General features: G+C 48.8%; 1 protein-coding gene across 1 annotated transcript in view; it reads left to right on the top strand.

The window, feature by feature from the left end:
* The first annotated feature begins 2,964 nt into the window (after window positions 1–2,964).
* Window positions 2,965–9,859, top strand: part of Ints3 (integrator complex subunit 3) — a 43,978-nt gene continuing 37,083 nt past the window's right edge. The window contains exon 1 of the mRNA XM_028890767.2: window positions 2,965–3,673. Coding sequence (XP_028746600.1) covers window positions 3,527–3,673 — 147 coding nt within the window. The 5' untranslated portion in view covers window positions 2,965–3,526. The remainder of the gene's footprint in view (window positions 3,674–9,859) is intronic.

The following is a 9,859-nucleotide window of genomic DNA, read 5'->3' as shown; positions in this document are numbered from 1 at the left end:
GTCTTGTGGGTTATTCACCCAAAAATAAAGTTCCAATATGGATTTAAGCCAATAGAAAGTCTTTATCAGGCAACTGGTAACTCCACCGGGCGTTCAGGATCCCAGTGTAGCACTAAGCATTTCTCAGAGTGAACTTTTAAGCACAAAAACCATGACCTGGGTTGATACACTTTAGTTAACAAGAACAGTCAGCAGAACCACAGAAGCTAAAAAGTAAGGTTAGTTAGTAAGGTTGGAGACTTTCCCAGAACTATGGGCTTTGATGGATTAGGCCTTTGTTTTCATTTTGGCTGGTGGTGCTGTCTATCTGTTGAGTTTTACAGCTTGAAATGGCACTTCCATCATGGAGTCCATTGTACTAAGATCTAAGGTCTGGGCCCTGTTATAGCTGTTGTTGCCTAGCTCAGGCTATTCGGAACTCACAGTCTAATCCAGTTTGGCCTTGAATTTTTGGCAATCCTGCCTCAGCCTCTTAAACCCTAGGATTACAGGAAGGAGCTGCTCAGAGCTTGTTTGTTTCTCAGTTCCATCACCTGTAGAGAAGGTAGTATGTACTCAGGTGTAAATGAATCAAAACATAAAAGCATACAGTGCTCCTCCATGCAGCAAGCCTTTGATAATGTTTTAATCAATATGTGTATAAGAATTGTAGTGTATTTCCTGACCCAAGCACAGAGAAGAGCAAGTCCTATAAAAATCTTTGTTAGGCAGGTGTTATTTATTCTTTTTTTTCTTTTTATTTTCTTTCTTTCTATTTATTTATTTATTTATTTATTTATTTAAGACAGGGTTTCTCTGTGTAGTTTTGGAGCTTGTCCTGGAACTCGATCTGTAGACCAGGCTGGCCTCAAACTCACAGGGATCCACCTGCCTCTGCCTCCCAAGTGCTAGGATTAAAGGCATGCACCACTACTGTCCAGCATTTTTCTTTCTGTTTTAAATACACATTTCAAAAAAATCTGCACGGTGCTTATTACTCATTTGAGGGTGCAAAGGATTGAATGCAGCTTTGCTGATGGAAGGCAAGCACCCCACCCCCAACTCCAGCTAAGCCACTAACTCTACACAAGGCTTATTTAAGGAAATTATAAAGCAGTCAGTTATGGTGGTGCATACCCACATTCTTAGCTCCTGGGAGGCAGATGCAGGAGGATCAGGAATTCAAGGTCATTCTTACCCACATCTCCAGGAGCAACTGTCTCAGAAAAACATTTTTTTTTTTTTTTTTTTTTTTTGAGACAGGTTTTCTCTGTGAAACAGTCCTGGCTGTCCTGGAACTCACTCTGTAGACCAAGCTGGCCTCGAACTCACAGAGATCCGCCTGCCTCTGCCTCCCAAGTGCTGGGATTAAAGGCGTGCGCCACCACGCCCTATTTTTTTTTTTTTTTTTTTTTCTGAAATTTTCTTTTTTAAGTCCTGGAAAAAGGGTGGCGAAGCTCACAGAGAGCTTCTGCCCAGAGTCTAAAGTGTGCCCCACGCCGGTGAAATTCCTGTTATCAAGTCCTGCAGCAATGTAGTGAATTCTTTAATCCTCAGTACCCGAAAAACAAACAAACCCAGAACTTTTAACAAATGGGAGCTTAATATGAAGCGTTGTACATCTTTTTTTTTTTCTTTTTGTCTAATACATGTGTTCCAGGTACATAACTCTGTTGTAATGACTTGTTTGTAATTCAGAGGCTAAAACAGTCCCATACACCTAGAAGGAATCCAAAGCATATACAGGAGGATTGAAAAGTAAGTGCCGGGGGCGGTGGTGGCGCACGCCTTTAATCCCCGCACTCAGGAGGCAGAGGCAGAGGCAGGCAGATCTCTGAGTTCGAAGCCAGCCTGGTCTACAGAGTGAGTTCCAGGAAAGGCACCAAAACTACACAGAGAAACCCTGTCTCGAAAAACCAAAAAGAACAACAACAACAACAAAACCAACCAACCAACCAACCAAACAAACAAACAAAAAAAAACCCACCAATGCAAATGAAATGAAAGTAAATAAATATTTAAAAAGAAAGAAAGAAAAGTGCCGGAAGTGTATTTGGAGGTCAGTCAGTCCAAGATAGTAGAACGGGAGAATAAACCTATACCTAAGGGTCGGGGAGGGGAAGGAAGCATGAATTGGATGGCTCAGCCTCCCAAGTGTTGGGATTACAGGCATATATCACCACACCCGGCTTGGAGCTGTATGCAGTAATCAGTTCATGTTCCTAAAAATGAAAGGTTCCACTGAAACGCAGAGTAAAAGAGCGAAGAAGAAATGGACTCCCATACAGTCAAGCTCTGCTGTGACCACAACAAATCATAATATTCTCAATGGATTGTGTGTGTAAATACAGAGACCAGTAACATTTGTCGGTCCCGGGGCCTCAAAGGTCGAAGAGGTATCAGTAAATTGTGTTAAAGCTAGTGCTGGCACGATTCTAATTATTTGGTTTGCACTAGTGGATCAACGCACTTTCGTTGTTGTTGCTTTCCAAGTCTTACTGATAAATCGCTCGCGTAGCACTAGCAGTTCAGGAAGTAGCTTCAGACCCTGAGGGCGTCTGCTCTGGGACTGCTGAGGGGTTGGGACTCCACTGCTCCTTCCTCTGCACAACCTTTTAGGGGTAGACCTCCGGTCTCCGAGGCTACCCAAGGACAATGTTCTGAACACCTGTAGGGAGCGGGGCGAGAGGGAAACACCGCGCGTGCGTGCTGCTGCGCGCAGGCGCAGCCCGGCTTTTTCCGGATCGCCCAGCACTCGCACCTACGGCGTCCTCCCGTCCCGCCTCCTGATGCAGAGGAAGGATGCGATAGGGCACACTTGTTGCCCATCAGACCAGGCTCAGTTCTTCTCCCTACAATTGGCGGCCCGGGAAAAGGCCAGTCCGTCGTCGTCGGCTCACTCCTTAGAGACCTGGCGCCACCGCGGAAGCCGCTATTGGCGGACGCCCGGGACCGCGACTGCTCACTTCCGGCGCCGGCGACGACTCTGCCCGCTCGGGCGCCCTCAGCCTCCCCCGCCCTTCCACCATGGCCGCCTCTGTGTGGTGTGGGGAGAAGCTGGTCCTCCCATAGCGCTCCTGCCGCATCCTCACCCGCTAGGGGCCGGATCCCAAGGAACCGCGTTTCCCAACCCCGCCGGGAAGGTTTCCCGTCCCCACCTCAGGGCCAGGACTCCTTCCCACACCTCGAGAGGCAGAAACTTAGGGTTTCCCCCTCCTTCCAGGATAAGAAGCCAGAGGGTTCCCCCTCCACTTCTGCAAGGGTGGCAGCCTTGCCCATCTCGCTGCAGGGCACAGACCCTTAGTCCACCGTACTTCTGCGCTAAGGCTTGGCCCCCCCAGCACGGCCACTCTCCAGAGGGAGCATCTAGAGAACCCGCGCCTTCCCCTCCGCAGGAGAGGAGGCAGGAGTGCGGAAAGCCGGGCCTCTGGCCTCCTTCCCACTTGTTCCTCTTGCTCCTCGTCCTTGGCAAGCCAGAGTTCTCCATTTCTAGGACTTAACACCCGTCCCCTCCCTTGACCTCTCTTCCGGTCTCCTGGCTGCAGCCATGGAGTTACAGAAGGGAAAGGGGACCGTAGCAGCTGCTGCATCAGGAGCAGCGGGAGGTGGAGGAGGAGGAGCGGGAGCAGGAGCCCCAGGAGGGGGGAGGCTGCTACTTTCAACCAGTTTGGATGCCAAGGATGAGTTAGAGGAGGTAGGTGTGGGGGGTGGGCAAGGGAGTTAAGGAATTGGGTTGAGGAGGGATGCTGGAGCGGATACGGGGTGGGGGTGGGGAGAAGAGGCCTTCAAGTTTTTTCCAAGGCAGAAACATTGCTCTGGCTTCCTGCTCCTAGAGGAAGAAGTGTGGGTCAATTTCCTGGACAGGTTGCCCTAGTAACAGCCGCCGCTATTATGAAAACGGGTGTGAGGGGCGTTGGTTACAGAAGGGATGAAACCATCCATATTTACCAAAGTTATTTTCATTCCTTTCCACATACACACCAATAACTATCTATAATATCCACCCTATTTGAGTGTGTTAAGTTTACAGGCAGGTGTCTGAGGATTGGCAACTTCCTACAGACTTGGCCCCTTTTCGATGGTATCCATTGACTGTGTGTGGATACAGACAGATGTCAGTGATTTTAACCGGGCATTTAGAGTGAGTGAAGACCTAGAAGTAAGTAGTATCTAGTTTGGCACAATCAGCCATAGCAGTGGGGTGAGCCAGGATATAGGGGACTGCTTTCTTCAGAACCAGAGAGTACACACACAAAAAAGGAGAGAGCAAAAACATGAGTGAGGAGTCACGACCGGCCTCCCTTTCCCCTTGTTCTCCCCCTGTCCTTGACTAACGGGAGATGATCAGTGTCACCCCTTCTGCTGCTTACACACAGGAAGACTGACTTAGGATGTGCCACAGAACTGAGGCATGATTGCTGAACTGTGTGTAAAGCCTAATGCATTCAATTCAGTGTTTATTCAGGGATGGGGGAGGAAATGAACAGGCCCTGCCTCTTCACAGACAGTGTTTCCTGACACTGGTGAATTTCTGCATCAGATGCTACAGTAGGCAGGTTAGATTGCCAGGTGTGGTGGTTCATGCCTGTAATCCTAGCGCTTGGAGGGTTGAGTCAGGAAGATTGTGTGTGTGTGTGCTGAGTTCTGGGCTAGCTGGGGCATTATTAAAAAGACCTTGCCTCCAGAAACAAAAGACAGAGGAAAAAAAGAAAATATGTTAGGCCACAAGATGATGGGACACACACACACACACACACACACAAAAGGGAACTTTGTGGCCCAGCACTGGCAGAGACAGGATGATCTCTGAGTTCAAGGCCAGCCTGGTCTACATAGCAAGCTTTAGGACAGCCAGAACTACCATAGACAGACCCTGTCTCAAAAAAAGAGGTGAACTTTAATCAAAGTGGTCTTATAGCAACCTTGTGGTTTATCCACCAGCAGATGGAAAGTGAGTTATGTTTTCACTGTGTAATTCTATGCATAATTAGGAATGTAAATATTACATCTAAGCCAGATATGGTGGCACAGGTTTGTAATTCCAGTACTCCAAAGAGGACAAGGCAAGATGATTGTAGGTTCAAGGCCAGCCTGTGTCACCATGCCCTACTAATTACCATCCTCTGCTACATTTTGGGGTTTTCATTTTGTATTTTTCTGTTTCAGTTAAAAAGTGTGTGTGTGTGTGTGTGTGTGATATGTGTTGGGGAGTGCCTGCTGAAATGTGCGCGTTGAGGTCAGAGGGCATCTTTGTGGAGTTGGTTCTCCCTCCACTTGTTTGCAGCCTCTGAGGATTAAACTCAGTTTGCCATGCTTGCACTGCAAGCCTCTTTATCTGCTGAGCCTCTCCCCAGCCCTGTTTTAGTGTTTGAGATAATGTCAGTATATAGTCCTGGCTGGCTTTAAACTTTTGTTTGTTTGTTTGTTTTGTTTTGTTTTTCAAGACAGGGTTTCTCTGTGTAGCTTTGTGCCTTTTCTGGAACTCACTCTGTAGACCAGGCTGGCCTTGAACTCACAGAGATCCGCCTGCCTCTGCCTCCCCAGTGCTGGGATTAAAGGCGTGTACCACCACCACCACCACCACCACCACCACCACCACCACCACCACCACCACACCACCCCACCCCCACCCCGGTGTCTTTCTTTCTTTCTTTTTTATTTTTTCTTTTGCGGGGAGGAGGTGTTTTGGTTTTTGGAGACAGGGTGTCTCTGTGTAACCCTGACTGTCCAGGAACTCACTCTGTAGACCAGGCTGGCCTCCAACTCAGAGATCCGCCTGCCTCTGCCTCCCGAGTGCTGGGATTAAAGGTGCGGTACCACTACTGCCTGGCTGGGTCTGGAACTTACTATGACCATTTTGATTGTCAAGTATTGAGCATGGCACTCTAGCACCAAAGCTTTGGGAGGGTAGAAAGTCAGTAGGTGGCTGACCACCGTTGATCCCTCTGCCAGAGCAGGGTGAGAGTCTGTGGGGTCCCATCCGACTCCTCCAGGACTCACGTACAGCATCCTTTTCTGGACAGTGAGTTATGTGGCTGAAGGAGATGACGAGAGAGGAAGCCTTTATGTTCGTACCTTCTTAGACTCTGAGAATGAACTTTCAGCTTCCTTGTGAGAAGCGGGGGGCGGTTGTTTGTTCCTTTCTGGTCTCTTTCATGGTGTGGGTGCTTCCAGTGTGTCTCAAGCTCCCCCTTCCACATCTTACTTTGCCCTTTGTCCTTCTTAATTTCCAGCAAGTCTTGCTACACTAGCCTTCCCCCCATGGGTGTGGCTCTGTTATCCCTGCTAGGCCATGGTGTCCTAGGGTCAGGCTTGCTGGCCTCTTCATCCTCTGTGCCTCACCACAGATCTTTGCACACAGAAGTTATCAGCACCTGCCGTTGACCAACTGACCTCTGCTCATTCCGACGTGGTAATTTTCCACCATAGGCCTACCAATGGCCCAGGAAAATGGGTCAGCTTTTTGACTCCACGTGCTTAAAGTGCCTTGAGCCTGATAGGAAAATAGAAGGAGACGTGAGGTGTGCTACCCAGAAGTTTGTCGTCTAAGGACAAAGTATTGCTCCACAAGAAGTCCTGAAGAATTAGGTGAGGGTAGTGAAGACGTGGACATAGTTGAATATGATTAACAAAGGCCCCTCACAGGCCTGGAGCGGGACACACTCCTCAAGATCATCCTAGACGGAGCTGTGACTCTTCTACTCTGGGGAGTGTTTTTTGTATCCTTTCTTCTCTTTGGCCCCGTTCCTCCCTTTGAAGACTGATATTCTTGCCCATCCCCATCCTAATTTGGGGAGGGAATGAGATAAAAATAGTGCCAGAGATCGGAGGAGCTTAGAACATGTAGTTCCTAGTCTCATGAGGTTTCACAGTCCTGGCTATTCCTTTGCCAGGGAAGGACCAGTCACTTTGAAGTCAGGCCAAAAGCAGGAGCTGCGGCCCAGAGAAATCAGAATATCTTCAAGATAGGTCTCAGAATTAAGTTTGGCAAGATAGAGGTATGTCCCTACCATATTTCCTCTAAGCGACAACTCAGCCTGTCTGAGAAATCGCCGAGGGATGACCTTTGAGTCGTTTTTAATTTTTTCCCCTTAAATCATCATTTCACATGTTCTTGATTGTAGAATATAGGTCATTCCTTGGAATCTGCAGGGCGTTTGTCCTAGGTCTCTCAGAGTTTGAGGATGTCAGAGCCTGTCCTTTCTGTAGGCACCAGAAGGAAAGGCTGGCTATACTTAGAACCCAGCATGGTCAGTCACTTCTTACTGATGCAGGTTCTTAGAAATTGTGCAGGTTGGATTACATTTTCCTTTTCTGAAGACAGTGGACTGAATGCTGCAAGGCTCCCTGCCTTCTATAAGGGAGCCATGCACTCCACATGTAGCAGAGTGTATATTCAGGAGGCCCGGGAGAGGGAAATGGGGTGCCTAGAGGGGCTCTTCTAGTTTGCATCTCTAACCTGTCTTCCGCTTCAGGTATATACTGAGAAGCTGGAAGGCTTCCCTCCCCTCCCCGGGCCGTCCACTGCTCTTGTCAGGTAGTTTTAGTACTAGAAAAATGAGTTCCAGAGCCCCTGGAGATGATAAATATTTACTCAGCTCTCTGAGGTGCTGTCAGAGAGAGCTTGTTCTGAACCGACCCATCCTGCCAGCAATTGCTGGCAGCTGCGTGTGTGATTTCATCTTTTCTGAGGACCTTTAGAGATGACGGGAAAGGGTACTGTTACCCAATTATACATCTGGTCTCCTGTGGCCTCTGAGGAGAGTGGTCCTTTTTTTGTTTTGTTTTCTTGAGACAGGATTTTTCTGTGCAGCTCTGACTGTCCTGAAACTCACTCTGTAGGCCAGGCTGGCCCCAAACTCCGCCTGCCCCTGCCTCCCTGAACGCTGGGATTAAAGGCGTGCACCGCCACATCCAGCTGAGGAGAGTGTCCCTTTTGTCACTCTGAATGATTCGGGATTATTTCTTTTTGTCTGTTTATTTGTCCTTGTTTGTTTGTTTGTTTTAGACAGGCTGGTTTTGAACTCCTGATCTTTCTGCCTCCACCTCCCAAGTGCTGAGGTACAGATAGGCGTATGTTGTCTGAAAAGGAATGGCCTCATGTTTCTTTTCTCATTGAGTTTGTCGGCTCAGTCAAATTCTGGACTCTGCTTTCTACATCCTTCATTGGGCCTCCCTGTTTCAAGAGGCTACTCTTCTTGACTGGGCAGTGTCCCATAACATTGACTCAGGCCTCTGATCAGAGTTTAGAACATTTGGGAGGAGCCTAGAGAAGCTTTGCTCAACCCAGAGCCTCATGAATGTTAAACCACACCAAGACTCTTAGCCAGAACGTAGGGCCTTGGAGCGGGATTTGCAGGCTTTTGGTTCTGGGTCCATTAGTCAGGCCTCCTCCCTCCTCTCTCCTCCCTCCTCCCTTCCCCCTTCTCTATGCGGCCCCCCCCCCCCCCCCCCCCCCCCGCGCGCGCGTGCGCGCGCGCGCGCCGCTTTTTCAAGATAGGGTTTCTCTTTTTAACCCTGGTTGTCCTGAAATTAACTCTGTAGCCCAGGCTGGCCTCAAACTCTGAGATCCACCTGCCTCTGCCTCCCGAGTGCTGGGATAAAGGCGTGTGCCACCCCCCACACACCGCCAGCATTTCCTCTGCTCTCTAAAGGCAAAAATAAGAGAAGAAGCCTTTCACTAGTTGGAAACTTATCCACAGCCTGTGGCAGGGGATTATGTTTTCAGGAACCTTTAAGGACATGCCATGAGAAGTGGTAGCAGGAGGGCTAGCAAGATGGATGAGGATGGAGTGTGGTTACCTGCTGCCAAGCATGACCACCTGATGGTGGAAGATTCCCGACGCCCATGAGTTGTCCTCTGCTGCACACTGTGCGCACACACACAAACACACCACACACACACACACACACACACACACACAAGTAAATGAATGTAATTCATTCAGTTTACAACAGAGAAGTGGCGGGAGATTGGAGAGCCAGGCGTTCAAGGGTTGGATTTGTGCGGTTGCTGAGCTTCACAGATTGGATAGGTTCTAATCAGCTGAGACTGTGCATAGTGCAAGTTTGTGATGCAGGGGTCATCTGTTTGTTTGTTTGCTTGGTTGGTTGGTTTTTTCCAGATAAAACCAGGGTTTGCAGAGGCTAATAACTCCTCCAGGGTGAGCCTGGGCCCGGCCAGCGAGGACCTGTTCCAGCCATGCTTGCTTCCAGGTGGCTTCTGTTGCTTGCGCTGCTTGGCCTCCCTCTGGCGATTCAGCGGACATGCTTTCTTTGATGTAGGCGGTGTGTAGACTTCGAGGATGCCGCTTACTCACCTTTCCCCTCCATGCTGAAGCTGCCGATTAACCCAGGCTGGATACAGGGTGCCAGCAAGACCTGACCGTTGGGATAGGTCACTCTCCAGTCCCTGGTGACTGTCTTTAGTAGAAAGGAAGGGACAAGGTTTTAAAAGAGAGAAAGAAACCCAGCCTCAGGCTTTTCCTGCCACGCTTTTTTTATGCAGGAGCTGAAGTAGGTGATAATGGGTCCCAGAGCTCACGGGGCTTGCGGGCTGCAGCCCAGCTTTCATGTGATGGCGCAGCTGCTCTTCACAAGTATCACTTGCTATTTATTGAGGCTGAACATGCTCATCTGCCCCAATTTGAAGCTAGGCCTGCTGCCGTTGGAGGTAAAGTTGTAAATGTCACCCCCAAGCGGCTTTAGGGTGGTTTTAGGTTAAGATTTTGGACCTATCAGAGCCTCTTTTCGAAGCACAAATCTACCCTTTGCTACCTTAAACTTTTATTTTTATTTATTTTTTTATTTTTATTTATTTTTTTTTTTTTTTTTGGTTTTTCGAGACAGGGTTTCTCTGTGTAGCTTTGCGCCTTTCCTG

Source organism: Peromyscus leucopus, chromosome 6 (genome assembly GCF_004664715.2).
Source record: "Peromyscus leucopus breed LL Stock chromosome 6, UCI_PerLeu_2.1, whole genome shotgun sequence".
NCBI classification, from domain to species: Eukaryota; Metazoa; Chordata; class Mammalia; order Rodentia; family Cricetidae; genus Peromyscus; species Peromyscus leucopus.
This window is presented reverse-complemented; position numbering and strand designations above follow the sequence as displayed.